This window comes from Saccostrea cucullata, unplaced genomic scaffold (genome assembly GCF_032062105.1).
Source record: "Saccostrea cucullata isolate Sc308-1 unplaced genomic scaffold, CSIRO_AGI_Scuc_v1 ctg998, whole genome shotgun sequence".
In the NCBI taxonomy this organism is placed as follows: domain Eukaryota; kingdom Metazoa; phylum Mollusca; class Bivalvia; order Ostreida; family Ostreidae; genus Saccostrea; species Saccostrea cuccullata.
Window position 1 is genome coordinate 191623 of NW_026925204.1, and position 24602 is coordinate 216224.

General features: G+C 30.8%; 1 protein-coding gene across 1 annotated transcript; it reads right to left on the bottom strand.

Moving 5' to 3' along the window:
• Positions 1 to 1037: 1037 nt before the first annotated feature.
• LOC134268343 (receptor-type tyrosine-protein phosphatase epsilon-like) lies at positions 1038 to 18486 on the bottom strand. The gene is made up of 23 exons (XM_062750583.1): positions 18354 to 18486; positions 18012 to 18152; positions 17741 to 17881; positions 17346 to 17483; positions 16950 to 17084; positions 16581 to 16701; positions 16334 to 16437; positions 14797 to 14921; positions 14233 to 14320; positions 14061 to 14134; positions 13833 to 13869; positions 13147 to 13244; positions 12658 to 12786; positions 9737 to 9885; positions 9477 to 9612; positions 7237 to 7392; positions 6743 to 6836; positions 6255 to 6325; positions 3674 to 3808; positions 2729 to 2848; positions 2465 to 2613; positions 1664 to 1799; positions 1038 to 1272 (listed from the first exon to the last, which is right to left on the bottom strand). Exons 2-23 carry the CDS (start codon positions 18136 to 18138, stop codon positions 1201 to 1203), a joined length of 2535 nt encoding a protein of 844 aa, XP_062606567.1. The 5' UTR covers positions 18139 to 18152; positions 18354 to 18486; the 3' UTR covers positions 1038 to 1200.
• Between the last annotated feature and the right edge of the window lie 6116 nt (positions 18487 to 24602).

Genomic DNA, 24602 nt, shown 5'->3' on the forward strand with positions numbered 1-24602 from the left:
AATTCAAATTTAAAATTTAACTATGGATGCTATTGCCTCACTCAAGCACTCATTATTCGTTACTTCCAATTGTTATGATTATTTTGTTTTGATAAGAACAAATCACTCATTTTTTCGCTGTTTTTTTTTAAATATACGCTCTTCTCTCCATTATTGAGAGTGTAAGGATTTGAATCAAGATAAAATAAACAAATATGAAAATAAATGTCTGTATAAAAATTTTCCTAAATGCATACATATTTGTATCTGTAATTTTTTTTATACAATTCAGTTTTCTACCACATTAGAAAGAAAACCATGCGAAGTGATAACTCGTAAATTTTGTTTGAGGAAAATCAACGAGAGAAGCATGTCTGTTGCAACAGTAAATAACGGTTTACACTATAAAATGATTTTTTAGATTTTCGAAAGAAATATGAAACTTTCATATATACAATGTAATTTGATTACTATACAATTTTAATTTCAAGTGTTAATTTCAGTAATGCTATGAACAATTTTTCAATGAACAATCTGTCCGTCATGAAAGAAAAAAATAAATGAAATTCAAACTATTTTTATTGAGAAAACCATGTAAGGAATGCAAAAATGTCAATAAAAAATAATGAAAAAGTACAAAAAAAGTACATGGAAACAAAAACAAAGATACCCTAAAAAGACATTAAAACAATATATAAGCGGGAAAAAATATCAATCAAAACATTATCGAGTTTACTTTAAAATAATAATATTATTGTTAAATTTTGAAAACTCGACATAAATGGACATTCAATTAAAGATAATTTAATCAAAAGTAGGTATTCCGAATCCACCATTAATTTTCGAAATAGCAAATATTACGTCTGATTTTTTTAAATGCATGTTTGAAACAAATCGCAGTGAAAATAAATAATATCAATGAAGTTAAGACAAAAGGAGATCTGCCATTTGGGCATGATATAAGAATTTAAAATATAAATAAAACACAAAAGAAAAAAAAAACGAAGTAAAACAAAAATTCATTTTCGTGTGCTAATCTAAATTTAATTACAATGTATTCTTTTTTCTTTTAGGCCACATCCCATTTTAAAAAAAAAAACAAAAAAAAAAAACAATAAGTAAAAAATAAGCCAATACTGTATCAAATAAAACAAATAATACATGGTTTATATTGTCTTCTGAAAACATAGTTAGTGACTTTTGAGGGTAAACTTCCTTTGACTAGAAATTGGCGTACACACTGTCATTTCTCAAATATTCTGCAACAGCCTCATGACAAAGCTGGTATTCCTCCTAGAACAGAAAATAATTAAAGTGCAATATTTATATCATTTCATATGAGTTTTTTTTAAAAAACTGGTAAAGATGTCGTTGATAATTTATTTAATGATGAATTATAAATCCGTCTTGATTTATTTTTTGTAAAACTCTATTACAATGAAGGTAACAGAGTGTAAGCAACTTAAATAAAAATAACAAATGGAATGATCCTCTTTCTATCCCTTTTATGAGGCTGTTTCAACTGTCATCAAATATTGAAGAATATTACCCATATTAAGTAAACATTCATTAAAGTAAAAAAAGTTTTATGAAAATCACTTATAATTCTTATTTGATGCATAATGTTTAAACTTTTCAAAAAAAGCAGATCGCAGAAAAATGGGATAATGATGTAATTTCTTACCAAGGTAGACACAAACTCCGGTCTCCGGATCTGAAGTTGCCGTGTGATGGTGAAGATGTCCACTTCCTGATCCATGGAGAGTTGTTCTAGAGCGTTATAGACTACGCAAAATGACCCACAACGAGTTGCACCATCACTATAAAAAATGAAAATAGAGACATTTACATTTAAACAGTTTATATCTCATATTATCAAAATATCTAAGCAGTGCTCATCAAAATAGAAATTGTATCAGATTTTTTCTGCTTTTAACAGAGAGTCTTGTCGTTACACAGTAAATTCAACGAAAGACAATAAAAACACGTGCGGTATAATAAGGAAAGTGAGAAATTGGTTACTTAGTAGCGAGCGCAGAGAGGCTCGTCACTGCGAGCTCTTAAAGCAACGCCTGGGCGAAAAGAAAATTCGGACTACTGCACATTCATTCGTCAGATTGTTGTTCCTCAGTAACTCTGGACCCACAATGCATCACTTGTTAAAGCTACTTTCTCGCGAGAATAGCAGCAAACGTTCAAATAAAAGTTAATACGCTTTGATTATATCAATAAATATTGAAGATAAATAGTAAAGAGAACGTTCTTCCTTTTTTCAGCACTGTTCAGGTTTCTTTTAGGAAATGTAAACTTACATTCGCCGTTAAGTGACACATCAAATTGCACGTGAGGGTTGACAAGCCCGGTCTCACATAAAACGAAAGAAATATCTGGGCTCCCCATAACGGTCGCACCGTCAACATATTAGATTCACACTCATGTTTTAGCGCATTATTTACAATAAGATCTTCCCTTTGATTAATACTACCTTGAAAGTACGAGCAGTCTATTTCCGTGATCAAGGCTTTCACTTTTTGCCGCCTTTACAACTTCCACTAAGTCTCTTTTATCTGCACTAGTGAGCCCTTCTTTCCATTTCGGGCATCCAAGCACAGTCACTCTCAAAGAACTGCATCCCTATTTTGCAAATAAAGTGTATGGTACATGTACATTAGAGGAACAAAATGAATAGCATTTTCTAAGAATGAACAAAAAAATGTTTTGAATAAATATTGCTGTTTTTGTCACAAACCTTGGGCTTAAGAAGTATATTTGTTTTGGAAACCTGTGGAGATTCTTCACATGAATTTAGCTTAACTGTAAAATTTCCAACAGTTTTCTTCATGTTTTTGGATGGGATCCAGAGAGAGAACTACAAATAAGGAAAATATTTATGTTTAAGGATTTTTTAAAGAAAAGATTTCATAAAATCACTACTAATTTGTGAAACATTAAAAAAAAGCCAAAGAACAAAGTTCACGTTTTCTTTTTTGGCCCTGTGAATTTCTGATAAAACTGAAACTGTTTAGTTTTTGGTAACAATGCATTGAATACCACTTAGATCTTTGGTGATTTTGTATCTATAAAAAAAAGACCTCTGATCTAAAATATGCAATTAGTACATGATAGAACTATTTCTAAGGATTAAAAGACGTGTTTTATTATTTAGATCAGAGAGTGCGCTCATATTATTTTTCTTCACCGAATGTACTCAAATATACCTGTTTACCATAAAATTCAAGAACATTCCAATTTCATAAAACATTGCAATTTCATAAAACCTGTTCTTCAAGACCTGGACTTTTACGAGAAAAATGTTAATAGGAAATGAAAGCACTTGATCTCTTTTTTATTTTAATGTTCCAAATGGATCATCAAGTGTTACATGTAATCAATCAATTGGTATATCTACACGGCCTTTTTTATGCATAAAGTGAACAGATCTCTTTAATTATAAATATATATTTAAAAATACGCTTTGTTCAAATTTATTGAAAATTGCTGAACTTACCGTCTCCTGAAGCATATTATTATTTTTTTCTTTTTCTTATAATTCCGTATGTACATGTAATTCAAATGATGTTTGTTTGTTTTGTTATAAAACGTTAAATGCCAAGAATTTTGGACATTCCAATGTCATTATTATATAAGCTGCAATCTTTTTTTCAGAACTACAAACACCTGAAATGTTACTTACAGATTCCAAATCAGATAATGGACAAAGGAAGACAACTACATGGACGTTCATATCCATTATCAGCCTTAGGAAGTCTTCTGTGTATTCATGTAGAGGATATTGGGCACTAATGAGGCTATCGTTTTCTTTATAAGACTATAAAAATATAATTCCCTTTCAGGAAATGTTTCTTTAAACATGTACTATAAATTAAACCTCGAACTTTTAAACCAAGAAAAATTTGGTGAATATAAATAATATTGTGTAGGAAAACCTTTAGCATATATGTATTGGATTCTAGGCTTTTAACATGTTAAAAAATAACAAAAATATGTGTTAAAGGGGCATGGACACAGTTCACCTAAAAATTTTCAAACTTATTTTTTTCATTTTTACAAATACTTACGAGGGCTGTTCGGAAATTATTGAGACATTGTGTATATTTTTCTTTCTAATGAACGTCTTTCGGGGAAATTTTGCATATACGTTTGACAAACATTAAGAATTCATAAAAGCAAGATATCATTTACAAATATTAAATTTCATGTTTTCAATGGTATAAAAATATATCAATGGTAGGGGTACCCGGAGCAGTCACAAAATCAGATACTGAAAATATGTATCATCAACGTTCAACCCCTTTGTGGACCCATACTAAGAACAGAAATAATTCAATTTATGTATCTAATATTTTAATTTTATTTTGACTTCATGTTGAGCAAGTTTGTTGGAATTCTGAACAGGAATATGGAGATCATTAAAAAATCAAGCGCGGTATAGATTCTAATGACGACAAAAAAAATGATTTTGACAATAAGGCGGAGCAGCGAGAGACCTGAAATTTTGTGTACCCTATGTAAAACTTTTCTTTCCAGACTGAATAACCTGCTAAACATTAACAAAAGGAAAACGTGTCGAAGTGTTTGTTATTTCATATGTATGTACTTTTTTAATTAACTTATAATTCAACCAAAGAATAATCAAACGCTCCGGACAACCATCAATTTGTACCGCTACGGAATTAAACACGTTGACCCTCCCTGCATAATTCGACACTGCATGGTACTAAATCATCCTGTACATATGACGCATGAAAAATTTAAACAAGTGAAGAAACAGATCATTTCAAAGAATCGTTTAAAAATATAGACAGTTTGATTTTGTATGGTATGTATGATAACAAAGGAAGGAGAGTAAATGCTTCCCGATCGTTCACATGCAAAAATATCCCCGGCTAATATGACGTTAAAATGACGTACTGATGCGCTCCGGGTGAATAGACATGTGCATGTTAATGATTTCACCAGAAATTATCTACTTATCCTAGAAATCAGAAATTTTGTATAGGTGTTTAATTTATTCGTTCAAGGTTGACAAATTTTCCTGAATTTGTCTCTGTTTTTGATGGAGTTAAAGTAAATGTCTCAATAATTTCCGAACAGCCCTCGTAACTAAGGTCTTTCTAATGATTATTAAAAATTTGAACTTCATTAACTGAGATACAAGACAGATTAAGAGCTCCAAACCTTTGTTATGTAAACAAGGTCCGTGTCATGTTTTTGTTTACATAGGTTATTATACTAAAAAATGTCCATTCAAAGCAGATAATTTCATTAAAAAAGTTTATTCTATACGTCTAGACGGTTTCCAGTGTTTTGCTGAATTTCATGTTGTTATAAATATGATATTTGCTACATGTAAACAAAAACAAGGCACGAGCTTTGTTTACATTATGAAGAACTTTAATGTTTAATTATGTTAAAACTGCGTCAAATGCATTATTATGATGGTGAGAGTTCCTAGATACTTGCTACTTATAAGATACTTTTGAATTGTGAATATCAGGAAAAATATTTTACATTAAAAGTACAATAAAGAAAATGCCTGAATGAAGCTACAAGAGCAGGAGTTATTGCCATTGTCAACATTTTTTAAAGATTGAATAACTGATTAAATAAAGGAAATATGCACTTTTAAATTCTTTTAATTAACAATACTTATCATTACACTTATGGAAAATCATTCTTTCAAAATATATTGTTCTATTGGATATACATTTAAAAACAGTTTTTGCAAAACCTTATTACATCACAGGAGGGTGGACTTACCTTAAGTAGAAAAGATACCTTTTTATTAAAAACCTAAGGCACCTTGGAATTATCGTTCTTAATGAACGACCAATGTTCGTGGATTTCCTGGGTCACCCTTATACACGAAAAAATATCTCCAAGAACAATTATTTAATCAAAATGTGTACTGTGCACAGGGAAATTTTCTCCCCCGTTTTTATTTTCTACTTACAAGAGGGCGAATTTAAAAAAAAAAAAACACAGTAGGATTTCTTAAAAAGAATTCTAACCGGGCGAAATTATAACGGGGGAAATGTAAGTGTGAAAGGGCAAAAAATTCCACGGGTTTGAAAATAACCCTGTATACCGTATTCATTTAATTGTTCATATATTAATAATAAAGGTACCAACGAACATACCTCAGTGAACACAGTATGCTTACCCACTTACACTGATCTCCACGAATTAAAATTATATCGAAGAAGTTTATGTATAATTCAATGCGATATTCTCACTGATATATAAAACTTAACCTGGAGAAACACAGCATTGTAATATGTTGATCTCCCTTCCGAATATGTTAACCGGCACATGAATTCCTCAACTGAAATGAAGGATTAATAAAGAAAAATCATCATACATATTTTTCATTCTAGTCAGTTTTTTTTCAGATACAACCTTCATTCAAGCTTACTGTACAACAAATAATGGTAATACTGTTGCTTGGCGAATAATAAGGATAGTTTTAATTTCGTTATGTTCGCACTTTGCTATTAATTTTCTTTGTGAAAATAAAGCCATCGTGAATGTGATTATTGGTTTATAAAAACGTTTAAATGCTTATAGAAAATTTTGAATTAATATCTCCCAGCGTGAAATTAAAACCATCATAATTGGTAATTTTTGAGATACCGTGAAATTTTAACACCATGGAACTATAAACGATTTACAGTTAATGAAAAAAAAAATCGACACTTGTCATTTTAAGAAGTTAATAAGTGATAAAAAGTTTTGGTAATACCAGGAAGTACATATTTTGAGTAGTTAGCTTCTATATTGATACTTCCGGATTCAAAGTCTTCTTCTATATAAGTTTTCCGAACAGACATCAGCTCCTAAAATAGGTAAAAAAAAAATGAAAGAAGAAAATCAATATACTGTGAAATCCCAAATTTTCGTGGGATCAAATTTTGCGTGGTTATAGTAAAAACTATTGGTTCGTGGGGATTTGAATTCGACGATGAAGAATTGTTTTGTAGTTATGTATTGGATATTTTATAATTCGTGATGGAAAATGATTTCGTAGGTCTCATCATACCGCAAAAACAACGAAAATTGAACCCCACGAAAATTTGTGTTTTCACAGTATGTTTAACTTTAAAGTTATTGAATAGCTAAGAAAGTCAAATTATTGAATGGCGCTTTAGAAAGGATCAGAGGATGAACCTCTGCAATTCAATGACATTTCAATTGATTCTTCAATTCATCGTGTGTTTTCATTTGAGACACATGTACCTTAAAATCTGAAGACAAAGGGTTTGAAGTGACATCTGCACAGTTTGCATAGCACACATTGTCTTGACTTCCTTGTACAATTTGCTCAGTTGTCATGCATCTTGATTTCCCCAGGAATGATTCGTTAAGTAACAGATAGACAATTTTGTATTGTTCCTGGAAAAAAAATATGATGAGATATTAGGTTTCAGTTAAAATTAATGTAGTATAAATTTCACAGAAATATATTTATTTTAACGCTGAAATATCTAAAAAAAAAATGTCCGTGTGTCTAAATATAACAATGAGCAAACGACAAATGTCACGGATTGATAAATGATAATCGGTCGCTCATGACTTTCTTCACACCTGATCCAATCGCTGATGTGTTGAGAGGCCAGTGCTTGCTCTGCAGTTTGTATTATTTTAATGGACACCAATCCTTCATAACTATTCGTAATAGTCAAATATGCATAACACTACAATTCATGTACAATGTAGTAGTTCGACTGTCACATTCATGTGCACGATTAAATTAATTTGATATGGTTTATCTGTTAAAGTCGAATTTATCAATTATGCGAGGCTTGTCTCAGAAAAACGCGAACAATATCAATATCAAATGCATGAATTAAATGATCCGTCATTAAAATTTTGTATCAAGGTCAAAACTTTGGAATCAAAATATTTCGCGGTTGGTCAATTTTCGCTGATTTAGTGGGTACCTTTCATCCTTGAATTTACAGCCATCACCAATTAATACGTTAGTGTTATGAAATCATTTTTCCTATCTTAATTTTAAAAAAAAAATACAGGAAATTACGTCCCCACCAAACTTTTAACAATTTAGGCAATCTACAAATTTTAGACCATTCATATTACTAACGACAGCTTAGTTGAAATATCTTTAATATACAGTGGCTGGAACGTTATTGTTGACAACTTACACGAACGATCACGTTACACGAACGATTCCGCACGATTAACGCACGATTAAACCTGTTACACGAACGATCTTTCACGTTCACGATTCTACACGTTACACGATCTTACACGATTTTTAACGCAAACGCACGATTCTTCACTCAAAATAGTTTAAAATATTTAGGAATCAATATTTTCGAAACGAAATACGGCTTAATACTTATTTAAGATTTCAAAGAAATATCAATATTATTTCATAGACTTTGAAGAAAAAAACGGAAAATGATATTTCTGTTACTAAATATATGCAAGACTTAATATTTGAGATTAAAAATAATTATTTCTAAGGTAATTCTCCGATTAAAAAAAACGGATTTTGTTCGTTCTATTAGACGATGTACATGTTTGTGGGTCGTATCATTTTATTGAATTGGATATCATGATATGCAGAAAGTGGATACGATTGAATAAAAATGGCAGAATGGAATGACTTAAATTATAATCACAAAATTTATCCTTATGTTTCCAATGCTTCAATGTCTGATAAACTTGCCAATTATTCAACTTTTTTATTTGCAGAAATTTAAAATTAATTAATTACAAATAGGCTCAAGAGATAAACACAGATAATCAAAACTCCTGAAAATCATGCCGTGTCCATGTATATTTGTCGACCAGCTAGTTATTTAACCATTGAGAAATAATTATTTCTTTGTAAAAAAAAAATCTATTTTCAATGAATTGATTTCAAGATTATCTTGACCACAATAAGAAGTTAATAATAATTAAAATCATATTTTTTAAAAAGGCGTTAAAGATCTAAGTACGGTTTATCACAATATCGATCGCGCTATTTGACGAGAACTTAATATTGTACGATTCACTATCTTACTTGTTTACGGGCGACAATTAGTTCGTTCTGCATTCTATTATGTAAATTGCGCTTTTTCATTTTATTTGGATTTTAATTAATAAATTAAGAAAAACAAACAAGGGAAATGCTTATTTTACAAATAACATTCCGATAAAAACTAACAAAACGAAATTTACACGATTCTAAACGCACGATCTCGCACGATTAAAAACGCACACGATTGAGTCTGATACACGAACGATCTTGCACGTTACACGAACGATCACTCACGATACACGAACGATTCTACACGATTGGTTTGTCAACAATAACGTTCCAGCCACTGTAACTGGGAAAAAAAATATTGTATAACATGCTTTTGACAACTTTCTCGTATTTTTGCATTAAGTTACATTCAAAATATCATTGATATTAAAAAAAATAATCATGCTTTTATAAGAATAAATAAAATAATAAAACTTACATCCCCTTGTATCATGTTCATTCTGTCTTTTCTCATAGTCCTGACGTACATCGGTACATTGACTTTACCATTTATCTCCCCTTCCCGGTAGAGGGCGTCTAGAGCTATATATGTCCCGGTTCTCCCGATTCCGGCACTAACATTTTTACAAAATTTAATTGCCTTTAGAAAAAAATGAGTGAAGTTTCTTTGTGTAGGAAATATAGAAAGAAAAAAATGAGAGAGAAAATAGAATGCGAAAATGAGAGTGTTCGTTAAACCTGCAGTGCACAGCAATGTATTTTCCAGTGTGTTTAGTGGAAACTCTCATCACGTGACGATGAAACACAACAAGACTGAGTGGGGCAGGTACTCCGTGATCTGGCCATCTTGTATAGTGAAACATCACAACTTCCCTATCTTTTTGATCCTGCAAACATATTTTAGATTCTTAATTATTACGATTTCAAACAGATGTTTTGGTAAACATGTACGGCAGCTTCAAATTTATCTTTTCTTTTTTTTTGGGGGGGGGGGGGGAAATAAATTAAGCTATGTAATCTTCAGGTTTGGAAGAAAATATCAGGGATAAGAAAGTAAATTCTGTTAAATTAAAAATGAATTTCTTTTTTTCTATCAGAACAAGATCTGGAAAATGCTAATGATTTTTTTTCTAGCCATTATTCCATTCAGTTGTCCTTGTAACAAGGTAACGCGTGTTAATTTTTAATACATCGGCTTGGCCGAAATCAGGTGCCCATGTTGGTTGCAGATTAACCAAAAATTGAGTCAAATGAATATTATTTCAAGTATGTTCTATGTAACACTACATCCCTTTGCCACATTGTCTAAAATTTCTGTCCATTCTGTCCAGATTTTACTCTTACTAAAACAGAGACCCAAGTGGGTTACAGACTAAAAAACAATCCCATTCTATAGAAAGGCATTTCCAGTAAAAATGTTACAATATATAGAGGACATGGATTAATCTGTCAATCTTTGAGTGTTTTTCTACACTTAATATTTGGAAATTTGAAGAAAAAATAAATTGAGATACTTTAAATTTTCTAAAGAAACTGTATAAAGGAGTGAGAATTTCAAACTTATTTAATAATACTCAATAATACTCAAAGAAAAAAAAACTATTTCAGGGAATTCTTTATTGACTATTTTGAGACCCTTGGCTACGGACTATACAAAGAGTTATTTTCATTTAAGGAGTGACTCTAGAAAAAATAGTTTCTTGTATCAGTATAAATTTGTTAAAAGTATCATCTTGGAGTTACATGAGTTTGAAAGATCCTATCAGTTGGATATTAAATATAAATTTATACAAAAATCCTGTGAAATTTAACAAAATAAACTTAAACTTAATATAAGTTCCAATACGAGTAAAATATGAATTGTCAGAACAAAATGATACATGTCAGAACTACATGTAATTGGTGTTTTGATAACAAAATATTGTCTTAAACCATCTAAAGACCAAGAAAGAACTTTAATTAAGCATCAAAGATGGATGCATTTTATAAGAACACTACGGACTACAAAAAGTTCTTTTGAGGACAATCATCTTAAAGAAAATATAATAGTATAATTAATTCTTTGGCAATTTTTATTATTATTTTGGTTATCTACAACAGTTCACAGCACTTTGACTGAGTATTTATAATTTCATGCTCAAAGATAAATTATCTAATGTACTGTGTACCTCCATGATCAATGCAAAATGAAATTCCAGTTCAACTAATAATTAAAGCATAATTGGTGTTCAAGCTATAATGAAAATAGCAAAATAAGAAGTAACTAAGTCAAGACCTGATTCTTTTTGGAGGGATGGGGTTACAGACGTTATTGCTTCATACTTTTTTCAGTTTAATTTTAATGTTAATACATATTGCTCAATGTGGTCAGTCAAAAAGGTCAATCAGTATAGAGTTTATGATCAAGATCATATAGTGTATTTCATAACAAAAAGAACAAGATTGAACATTTGAAGTTAAAAGAAACATAGAATTTCGATATTTATTTATAAAGCTTCAATGCTTTTTTACTTTAAATTAACAATTAGTGACAAGTAGATTGGGTGGTGCAATCTTCAGACACTATAATTTTAATTACAGTCGATTATGTATTTAAAACATTGCATTAGTTCGAATAAACATATTATTAAATTGTATAATGTATCGGACTTTTTCTGGTAGTTGTAATATAGGGGCTACGGACTATACAGGGCTATGGACAACAACCATTCTTCTATAACTTCATTAAGTGTTGTCGTAAAAGCTTTCATTACTGTTTTTATTCTTCACTGGTAACAGTGAAAATATATAACAAGAGCATTATAAATTATACATTCTTCTGTTGAACATAAGCTATCATGCAATATGGGGCTACGGACTTTACAAAATATTAGATCAGTATGGAAAAGAAATTTCAAAATGTGCACACAATTAACCATATAACCACTATATTTTTCTTATAGTACTTTTTTCTTAAGTAAATTAAAAGTTTTTAAACACATTTTTTATTTTTTTTTCTGCTAAAAATTATAAATTTATTTAGACATTGATATATCTAAATTCATATAACAAACTTAAGGTACCGGTATATCTGCACATATTTATTCATGATTTTCACAATTTTTTATCCTAGGCTTTTATTTTCTTTTTTGTAAAAAATAAACTTAACTAGAATGGTTTCTCTATAATAAATTTAATCTATTTTGGAATGTTTCATTCAAATTAATTTTAATCAACCATTTTTAAAAATGTAAAAATAAATCAAGTGCAACAGCATAACACTTCAAAAATTATAAATTTGAGAAATCATTCTGTTGTTTTTTTCAAAGATGCAGGAACTCTAATATATAATATAATAAACCAATGGTAAGCTCTAACTCTGCTCTTCGCAATGCAATTTGAGACATTTAGATTAATTGTAACTTTGAAGAGTTACATCTATATAACAACATTCATGTGGAAATGTTCACCTGATCTTGCCAAGCCGACATGCATTTACAACTGAATGAACATTACGCACAGTGAAAGATCAATTATTCTTTGTTCGTGGAAATTAACATGATATTTTGGGGGGCATTTTGCAGATTTTTTTTTCACGAATATTTGTCTTGGATTTCTTCCCATATAAGCATAACTTTCTACTCTTGTTTATTGAATAACGAATTTCATTTTGCTCTCACCAAAAGATTGTAGACCTTGAAATGTCTTTTAGTGTAATTTGCATATACTTTTTCTTCCATGCTTCTGACATTAAATCCTCCATCCTGTAACTTGTCGTTTATGTTTGGCCAATACTGTGAGCATTTGATCTAGATATAGAGATAAAATCCAGTTTAATTCATTAATTCATCACATTATTTTAGTATTATATTAAGTGGATTGAATCAATATATTGATCGAAATAAAGAAAAAAAAATAATGTGTGATGTTATTTCTTCCTAAATAAAGGAAATTATTTTATGATTGTTAGACATTAAATGAATAAGGTTATTCAAAATTTTAATTACTAAACAAATGACATGCAAAAATAAACAACGCTTCAAGAATAATCTTGACAAAATTTATCTGGGGTTGACATACTTCATGTTATATGGGGAAAAACAAAACACAAACCAAAATGCAAACAAACAGAAAAGATATGACTTATGTTGTGTGTATTTTTCAGCCACCTTTGCGCCTTCTTTGAGATTGGTCAGACAAACAATAATAGAAACATCCTCCTGCCATATCATTTTCCAAAAATCAGCAATCGTCTTAGGCATAGGACCTAACAAATTAGTAATATACAAGGAATGAAGCTTATTCCAACTTATGTTATACGATATAACATAACTTGAGGCAGTTTACGCTTAAAAATCCGTGAAGCGGTTTATAAAAGAGCGTAAACTGCACCAAGTTATTGTTATTTCGTATACCATAAGTTGAAATAAGCTTCATTCCTTATAATTTAATTTCAATGTAGACAATGAGACCTTTTTTTTCCTTCTGAAAAAGGCTTCAAATATCGCATAATTAAAAAGTTTACGTCAAGCGGAGTACTACGTTTTTGACGTAATTCATTGTGACGTAGGCAGGTTATGTTATACAAAATAGATTAAACCGTTTAACCAATCAAATGACGTATTGCAACTAAAATTAAATTATATAACAATAACATTTTTTTCTTCAAAAAATACAAAGAAAACAAATTCATATAAAGTGAAACAACCGGAAGTTAGAAGAAAAATCTAAATTGAAGTAGAACAAAGAAATATTTTTCTAAAATTTCAAAAAAAAGTATTCTACTTTACTTATAAAATTCAAAATTCACATATATATTAATCTATTTTTATAAATTAAAGATATTTCTGTATACCTTGCGTAGCAATGTAAGAACGTTTTCCTTGGACATCCTATAATTATAAATAGAAAAGCAGAATCATAGGTATTTCAATGTTTAATACGCTTGTTGTATACCTAGAAAAAGGATTAAAACAACATTTACAATAAAAGTGAAAGAAGACGTACGCTTAATGTTTTTTAATATTTTCGCTTTCAAAATGCTTTCATAATTATGTAAAATATGTATATTATCTAAACAAACCTCTATATAGTTAGCATTGATGTAATCCCCTTCATTAGATGATGATGTTTTCAATATGACTCGAGAATGGTCATCTGTAGGTATCGTGAAATTAAAATGCAATTATTTTACGAAATGAATGTTTGTGTTTCTAAAAAAATAAATGGATGTCTTGGAATTCTTATATTCTTACATGGAAACGTTGTTGTGTATCTATTTTTAGATTTGTTTTCTGGTCGTTTGGCTTCTTCACATGGATGAAGTTCACCGTTTGGGATATCCTGTAAATACATGTTTCGTTACTGTTAAAAGACAACATTGACAGGGCTGGGTGATCGTGGCCATTTTCAGACTATTTTGATCTCCTTTAGAAAAAGAGTTCTACATAAAGATATACAAAAATTATCAAATTTTAAAAATAAAATTTATGAAATTTTTCTTTGACAAATGATAATTGACAGCTTGTGATACAATATCTGATAATATAAGATATATCTAGTGATTAATTTGATGACCTCACAGCCTCCTTAGTCATTTTCAGTGATTCAAAACCTTAATTACAAAAACCTCGATGGGTTTTTGGAGGACTCTAATTTTATAAACAGTAACCAGTATGTTTCTCCTTCACATGTTTCAGATTTTATTAATTCATATTGAATGTTACAAAACTCGATGAATTTTTGGATTGCTTTACCTTTATAATAATAAATCTATACGTTACTCCGTTACTTACTTTCAGATTTTATTGCAGTCATACCTGATATTCATGTTGAAAGCCAATGTCATCTGTTGCTGACATTTGAGATATAATGGCTGGTAAATTATTCACTGGTATACATTCATTGGTTGGTGGCCCTCGCTTGGCACGCTCGTTTTCATCTTCTGAGTTATGAACAATGTCTGTATTAATTAGGTTGCTGTCTGGTAAATATATGTACATTTAACATTTTTTGTATATATTGCATTTTTCTTTCTTACCTTCTCGTATAAACAAAGGTTATTTAACAAGAGCCCAAGGGGCTACATCGCTCACCTGAGCACATCGGTTAAGAAAAAGCATAAATCAGATCAGAATTGAAACTATATTTGGGGGCTTGAATTTTAGAAATACTTGAGAATGCCTCCATATCAATATAGCATATAACTTTGCTGTTCTTGAGAATAAGTTTTTTTTTAAAGATTTCCCTATATATCCGATGTAAAACTTTGATCGGCCATCAGGTCCCATCCTACCCCCACGGGTCAGGGTTTTAAACTCTTTTAATCTACACAACCTGAGATTCAACATGAGTTTCGTCTTTCCTGTCCCTATGGATCTTGAGGAGAAGATTTTTAAAAAAAAATTCCGATATATTCCTAAGTAAAACTTTGATCGGCCATTGTGGCGCCACCATACCCCCGGGGGTCATGATTTGAACAAAGTGGAATCTTTACTACCTGAGGCTGATTCAACATGGGGTTCATCTTTTCTATCCCAATGGTTCTTGATTCCCATTGTGGCCCCACCCTACCCCCGGGAGGTCATGATTTGAAGAAACCTAACTTTTTTCATTCCTGGTTCCTGAGAAGAAGATTTTTAAAGATTTTTCCTATATATTCCTATGTAAAAATCGTCTGGTTTGGCCCTGTCCTACTCCAAGGGGTCATGATTTGAACAAACTTAAATCAACACTACCTACGGATGATTCCACATGAATTTCATCATTCCTCTGTCAATGGTTCTTGAGAAGAAGATTTTTGTCGTCTTAGCCAAATTCCCTTTACTCGAAATGATCAATTCCGAAGTTACTTGATATACACATATGACGTCCTCGGTGGTAGATATTGATGAAAATGACAGATACAGCATAAAAAAATCAAAAGAATTTATTTTTGTTAATGTTTACACTTTTCCATTCATTTTCTAGAGTTAACTTACATCTCTAAATACCTATATTACGAAAACGTGCGTTCTAAAATTGACCTTATCTCGCCTAGTATAGCATCATACATGTAATGTTTCACTGATACATTCTGTATGCTTCCTTATTACCCCTGCTATTTCACAACAAAGAGATTTTAAGAAAAAAAAATGTATAAGATTTCATTAAAAAGGATGGTTGCAAATAGGTTGAAGTTTGAACACATTAAATGTTACAAACTAATTATATTTTAGAACAAGATATATAGAGAAAGATAGAAGAGTATCATAAAAATTGCTGTACTACTTGAAACAAATGATATAATTATATAAAATGAACAAATAGAAAAAAAAATGTCCAAAATACTAATAACTTATATATGTATGGCCTTACGTTCTGAAGAGGATTCCCTGTTCACGCTTTCTACCATAGAAATATGCTTCATGTTAAGTATATCTTTCTGTTTAGCTGAAGTCTCTGAAGATTTTCTTTTATATCTACAAATGAAAAAAAAATAATCCTTAATGTAAATTTTCAGTTTAAGTTTTTATTGCGTGAAAAAGAACAATCTCATGTAACAAAGTTGTAAATATGAGGGAGAGGACAACTATTGCTCACGAACCTTGCTATTAATACATACCGAATAAGTAAAATAACCACAACAGCAATAATGATGACAACTGCTAACGGAACAACAACCCCAATAGCAATGAGCATATCCGATGAAGCAGTATTAGAAACCGGGTAGGCTCGAACTATTCCTAAGCGAAAAAAGCAAGGCGTAATTTATTTAGCCTTTTCATAAGCTTGTATTGGATATATTAAAATAGGCTGCATGCGAGAGAAACGCCACCTTTTAATTCCCTCAATTAAATTGTAATTGTGTGTGCAGTTAAGTAAACTTTATGACTTATTATAGTAAAAAAAAATCAAAAACAAAAAAAGTAATGTAAATAAATTAAACAAATGAGTATCATAGTTGCTGAATAAGAAATACGTCTTTTTGAACCTTGATTGCATTTTTCTCCATAAGCTTCTCCTTTACAACCAAACAAGCAACTTCCGCTGATTCTGTCACATGTACCATTAACACAATAATCACTGCATGGGGTTTGACAGTCCTCTCCGTATGAATTAATACATTCTAAAGAATCAAATGAAAACATCAACTGCCTACAAATCTTTCATAATTGTATTATGTCTGAAACATGAATGTTTAATTTAGAAAAAAAAATTGATGATGTTAATTTTCATATGCTGTCATTGTTTCATCAATTGATCAAACATATTTAGGATAGTTTAAACAAAACAAATGTAAATCAGGTACCATTTTTTGAATAATTGAACAAATATCAAAACATCTAGCACTTGGAATATAAAAATGTACATCTAAATGTAAAATTACCTATTGTGCAATTTGGTGACCCTTTCCATCCAGCTGAACATTTACATGATCCATCAGTATTCTTACACACAGAGGGACGGATGCAATTTTCTGAGCAATTTTGTGAACAATTCGAACCATAATAGCCCACATCACATGCTAAAAGTACATTTCGTGATTCTTATTTATCTGTTCAGTATTAAATGTTTTAACCAAAAGAAAAACGGTTAGCATTTCTACATGTATACATGATCTTCCGTTGAATCCATGATACATGATATGTTTCATATTCAATTGCAAGATATAATTCAAAATAAATTATGATATATTAAAAAAAATAATTTGAATTATCATTAATTTATTAAGAGAAATATATACATGCGAATGTATTTGGCTTTCTTATATGTTTTTCTTACATATGTTACAAATGTTTCCAAGGAATCCGTCATTACATCCCTTCGCGCACACTCCGTTCGCATGGTTACATACCGTGTTATTTACACAGTTCCCACTGCAAATATCTTTGCATAAGTGTCCAAACTTTCCCGGTGGACAGGCTGTTTAATAAGTATTCAACATTGTTATTTTGCAGATAATGATTGGAAATACACATGATCTCTTATAGTTCAAATTTAATTGAGATTTTAGAAAAAAAAAATTGGCTTTCAACGAATTTTTTATAATTACATTTTTTACAGAAAGTTCCAACGTATCCTGGATCACAACCCGTGTCACAGTGACCTGATATTTTGTTGCAATAGGAATTATTAAAACAGTGTCCACTGCAATTGTGTATGCAGTTTATACCATACATCCCATTTTCACATTCTGTAAAAAGAAAATATTTAAAATAACGTCAGATTTTTTTTTTTTCATTTTCAGATATTTCCGAATTTGTGAAACTATATAAACTCTTGAGCGAGATTAGTGTTTGAAATACAATTTATTATATACCTATAGATAAAGTCCTACTAAGTGATCTTAAAATTTATAGAATAGAATGAGTAGAGAGATAAAAATTAACGGTACCTTTGTCACACTGGGTCCCAGTCCATCCCGAGGCACATCCGCCATCACATATACCAGACGTGTGGTTACAGTAGTCGTTGTTTACACAATGTCCTACACACTGGTTGGTACACCCAGGTCCAAACCATCCTTCAGAGCACTCTGTTAATTTCAAATAATTACTACACTACAACGCATATGATTTAAAAAAAACAATATGCATTAACATGCAACTACATGTTTACGATAGTTATGTATATTTGTACATCCATAGAAAGTTGCATTTTTTAAATAAATCTTCTGAACTATTTTTTATACATTATATTTTGTAAAATTTTAAACCAAATTGCAAAAGAGTATGTATTCATCTTTGTCCTCTTCAGTGTATTATTATTAAAAAATCAAACTTAAAAGATTGCATAAAAATCAATTTTAATACTTAACTAAAGGTACCACGAGCAATGAGCTCACTAAATGATACCCACGCCTCCCATATGAATATAATATGAGTGTCCATCCTTTGTTGTGGGAAACCCAAAATATGTGTCGTATCAAAAAATAAAATAGAAGGTGCACAATGGCAATATGTAATAAAGATTCTGTGAAAGTGTCATCAAATTTCATTCAGTGGTATGGGATGAGTTGCTGATATGAGATGGGTACCCCAAAGCGTAACAGACAGACGGACGGACGGACGGACTGACTGACATAACGATTACTATATACCCTCCCGCTTTTCAAGCGGGGAGTATAACAAACGTTTATCCATGCATTGATATATTCATTTTACTATTTATATATTGAGTCATTCCTGATCCTTCTATCAATAATAGAATGGTCATCTCATGTTGAATGTGACGCTAAAGTATATAATGTTTGGAAAATTCCTTTTACAAACAGAAAGAAAATTATGCTTAACAGAAAAACACATAAAATTTCAGACTGTAGTTATAAAAACATTATGAATAACAATAAACACTGCTTTCTAAGAAAATTGTGCTCCTTTATAAAGAAAATAAATAAAATATGCTCCCCGGCCTAAATTCCCATACTTCACATTTATAGCAACCTACAATTTTTTTTGGTTTAGTTTCTTATTCACGAATGCATCTTAGACCTACTGTTGTATATAAAATCACCTATATGTAATCTCTGTATACTATTGTAAATGGTGGAGAGATTCAAATGATTGATTGATTTTAAAATGAGAAAATGCTGAAGATAGCAAATCATGGTTGCTTTTAACAAAGTCTATAAAGTAAACAATACAAATCTTTGAAGAGGTCATGAAATTTAGACGCCTGGAAATTTTTCATACGTCAGATTAAATGTCTATGAAAAGTCATCAACCCCTGTGTTAAACGCCGTCAAACCAACCATGAACCCAATGTATTGATCTTGTAAACATAACATGTAGTTGTCCTATTCAGTATAAACAAATGCCTAAAAAATGTGTTTTAACACGTCAGCTAAATAATTGCGTAGTGATAGCTTATCATTTGCTTAAATTATTTGCTAACAATGGTAAAAGAAGACAAGAAAAACAATAAACCCCTCAATTACTCTTGGTATTGAAATGAATTTAAAGATGGTTCTATCTGATTTGATATCTAGAGATAGATTTTAATAAGCAATTTGCTGCTGAGTACTTCTTTCGCACGTATGTCCAGTCCATCCGGGTTTACAGTCAAGACAGCTTCCATTAACTAAATGACATCTCTGATGTTGGCAATTTTCCGGACAGGGGGTATTGCAGTCACTACCATAAACTCCTTTTTTCTCGCAACCTGGAAAAATTAAGTATTCATAACAAACTCGAAGATATCAGTTTTTTCCTACCCTAATATTCGGCATTAAATGGATATCAAACATCAGATCATGGAGATATTCTTAACACAGCTAAAAATTTTATAAGAACATGATGAACTTCAGGAGGGTAGCATCGTTTCTGAAAGTGGGGGGGGGGGGCAGCCAGAAAAAAAAATTACTTACCTGAAAAATTTTCCGAGCAAAAAAAAAAAAGGAAAAGTTGCCCAAAGTCGAAAATCCTATTTCGTGGTGGGTGAGTGTGTGTGTGTATGTGTGTGTGTGTCTCAATGTCAATTACTTTAAGTACCAATTTTCATACTACATTTGTCGTACATCACTAATAGTGGGGGCCAACTAGACTTTCAATTAACATTTCCTATACTATAAATGCCCCCCCCCCCTTGTTTCCGCAACCTAACTTAACTGCCCCCTCCCCCCACCCCCCGTTGCTACGCCCCTGAACTTAAACCTAGTTGTCATGGAACAAGGATTGATTAAGGATGGTCTCTGTGTATGTGCCTCAACAGTAACCGAAGTTCGATATTTCTGCTTATATTCAACATTTACTCAATGTACTTGTAAAAATCCGTTCTTTTCATATACCAAAAGTTGAACATCTAGGCTTCAGACATACATGCACATACTGTAATTCCTAGTTTGAAAAGTGCAATCACGGTTAATAACTTCCCTTCAGTGAATACAAAAAAATGCATTATTGCACATGTGCTTAAAACTTTATTCAGTAACCAAAAATTAAGTTATGTATTAAGTCTTAGGTGATTATCATGATTATCTGTAGTTAACAATATGAACTTTCTTTTTAAGTAAAATAACAGATAAAACAATTAACAATGTGGTACATATTAAACCATATTGACACATTTGATATAAGAATATACAATTTGAAATATATTACTTATTTTCAAACTTGCTTTCACATACATATGAAGTTGTAAGTCAAAAACATGTATTTATAAAATCAGTACATGTATAATTAAATTTAAAACATAACAATTGAAAATTACAATAAATCTTAATAATTTGAAAGAGTATTACTGTACATGTATATACCATGGAAAAAATCATTTGAAAATGCAGGCAAAATATGCATTTTTGTCTTAAATATATAAAAAGTACAATTACTTTTTAATACATACCTTTCCCAATGAAAGCGAAAACAGGAAAGGTTACATGTAAGCGATTGGAAAAAAAGGTTCTTCAGTTTTTAGCAATATGCATAATACTTAACATTTACATAATAAATGCTTTCTCAGAACCCCTGATTCAAAGAATCTTGTTGAAAAAATTCAAATTGAAGGGAGCACTTTTATTCCTATAAAGTTTTTTATTATAAATGTAGCATATCATGTGCTATCATATTTATAAGTATTTTAATTATTTTCTAAAAGAGGTAGGTTTACCTCCCTTTACGGGCTGGCCATTGACCCCCTCTTTCCATACTTACCTGTTAATTATACATTGGTACATATTAAATTTTATCTAATAGAAGTAATCTTTAATCACTTGATGCTCACAACAATCTACATGATTTATGTATAGTATTCATTTGAATCAGGGAACCTGAGATTTCAAACTAAAATCTGACTATAGCTATGACAATGTAATGACATTTTTGAACTGTTAATAAGGCATTGTTATTTTGAAGAAACATATTTACAAACAGTTCATAGTACAAATAAGACATGATTAAGTAAAATATAATTCCTTTTTGTGTGTCAGGTTTTATCAAGTTTTTTGCTTGACAAAAAAACTTAACAAGCCACAAATCCAAATAAAATTGCAAAATATTTCAGCAAAATATAATTTTAAGTCATGTAGTCAATGAACAGCTCCAACTCAGTGGTGTCCACATTCTATAAGGTGACACAGTACATTTAATTTTTGCAATGATATATCTGGCAAATATTATGAGAAGATATGAATGTCACACAAAGTAGCTGAAAGAGTCAGAACAATTCACAGATAATATGGCATATGGTCTAGAGTCACAATCACTGCAGTCTATCAAAGGGTAAATTCTTCAATGTCCATCAAGAAAGATCACAAAATATCAGGATAAAAGAAGCTCCCAATTTAATATCCAGTTATCGGTATTTAAATGCAAATTCACATTATGGGACAGATGATTCTCAATTTCTGAAACATCAATACTGTTTGTAAGATATCTGAACTTTAGAAATTGTAATACATTGTTCTCAGAATGAATATATCCAATACGTTGAACAAACTACGAAATGAATATACATGATTATACTTATAACAATAATGGAAGTAAATAAAAAACTAAAGAAATTTACAAACTATATATTCAAAAGTTAATACTTGTTATACATATTGCATAAAGGAGATGTTCACAGTTTTACAAATCCTCAGATATAAAATCAACAGTTGATCAATCTACTGGTTATATGGTCAGAAATAATGCATTTATTTATGAATATGACCTTTCATTTCAATTTAAATATGCATATTAAATTCAGCATTAATTGTAGCCAAAGCAAAAGATATGAATTTTTTAAATCCATACAATTAAAATCTTAAGAAATTAAACACCCAGTATATACTTGTACGTAAGTACAATAAGAATTCAATATGTTACTGACAGTCAGGTCTAAAACATAGATGTCTTCATTTAAAAACAAAAATTGATTTGATACAAATTTCAAATTTTCAAATAGTGGGTTATTTAACAAAAAAGCCCAAATAAGGCTAATACCCCAACAACCGAATACGGAAAGACATATACTTGGCAAAAATTATTTCAAATGACCAAGGAAATGGCCTGAGTTTTGTTATGATATAATTAGTAAAAGGTCATGTTATTATCCATTGAGTGAAGAACACAATTACCTACAGTTCAAACTTTTGGATCGAAGAATACTCAACTTCTTAGTGACATATTACAGAATGATTTTGTACAATCATGACATCCAGTGAGATCAAGACAGATCCCTTTTTCATCAGCAACCTCTGCCAAAGTATAACATATAATATACACCCAGAACCAAAAATTTTAAACATTCCAAGTTTGAGAACTTGATCATATTTTTAGTGGTCATGACAGCATATAAAAAAAATGGCTCCAGGCTTTGAAAAATTTAGACACAGACAGATGGACATGTTGAGTCCAGTATAATCCAGTATACCCCTAAAATTTTAAGGGGTATACTAGGATTGGGACAAAGGGATGAGGGAGGGGGCACTATTTTGAATCTCCCTCTGAATTTTTTTTTACTTTGGAGCCCCATTGTATTTAATGCAAAGTCTTATCAAATGCACAGTACACCATTTTATGATCTGACCAGTATGCTTCAATAACATCTGTTTCACACGGCGATATATTTGTAAAAATCAAGTCAAGTTTAGAACCAGAGTCATGAGTAGCCTTACGCACAATTTGTTTACAGCTGAAGCCCTTTTCCATAGAAGTTAGAAAGTCTGTATGTCCAGCAAATAAATCAAAATTAAAATCTCCTAACAATACCAAGTCTTTCTGTTCATCAATCAAGGGCTTTATATGCATATTCATATGCTGTTTGAAATCCCCAAAAGAGCAAGATGGATATTTGTAAATAACTACAACTTGAACATCTCTGCTTTGGTTTAAATGTATATTTACCATGATGAACTCCATGGATCCAGTGTTTAGCTTTGAGATACAGGTTGTGTTATAGACATTTTTCACATACAGTGCTGTTCCATGATATGGGCGTCTGTCCAGATTACACGTAGGCTCATGGTTGAATACTGCTTTGTATCCCTGCAGTTGATAATTTTCAGCTACATCAACACTAGTTAATCTTGTCTCTGAGAATCCAACTACATCTGATGCAACAATATTTGGTTCATCTTGAATTTGTGGGAAGTGTTTATGAAGTGATCTACAGTTGTTGAAAGCAATTTTAAAAGAATGCAAATCGACCTGGTATAATGGGACATAACAAAGTTGCAGCGGCACATTTTTTTTCATTCTTTCCATTTCCTCTACTACTTGTGTTCATTGAAGTTTAGGGATGTGCAGATGATCAACTGATCGTACTCGACTTAATGCTACATAGTGAATATGTGCATTTTTCCTCACTCTAGTCTGAGACAAATCAATCACAATTTCATCAACAGTGCAACCTTGCGCTTTATGAACTGTTTTCCCTGCAGCTGGCCGTAACGGAAATTGAATTCTCTGAAAAGTATTGTAATTCAATACAAAAGATCGCTGAACTTCAAAAATTGGTGTCCAGTCCACATTAATTCCTTCATGAAACAAATGTTTATATTTCTTGCGAGTAATTTTTCCAATAGCAGCATCAAAAAAATTTACCCACACGATGCTTGGTCTTGATATTCCTTCCACTTTTCTTTCAATTAATTGTACCTCACATGTTGACCCATTTGATAAACCATCGGATACATCAACATTGACTGAGATATCATAGATCATCC

Coding starts and splice junctions, on each gene's coding strand:
- LOC134268343 (XM_062750583.1), bottom strand. CDS start 18,138: ATGTATGGTATAAACTGCATACACAATTGCAGTGGACACTGTTTTAAT. Junction 17,484..17,740: donor TGGAAACATTTGTAACATAT/GTAAGAAAAACA, acceptor ATGTACTTTTAG/CATGTGATGTGGGCTATTAT. Junction 14,922..16,333: donor CAGGGAATCCTCTTCAGAAC/GTAAGGCCATAC, acceptor TTCATAACTCAG/AAGATGAAAACGAGCGTGCC.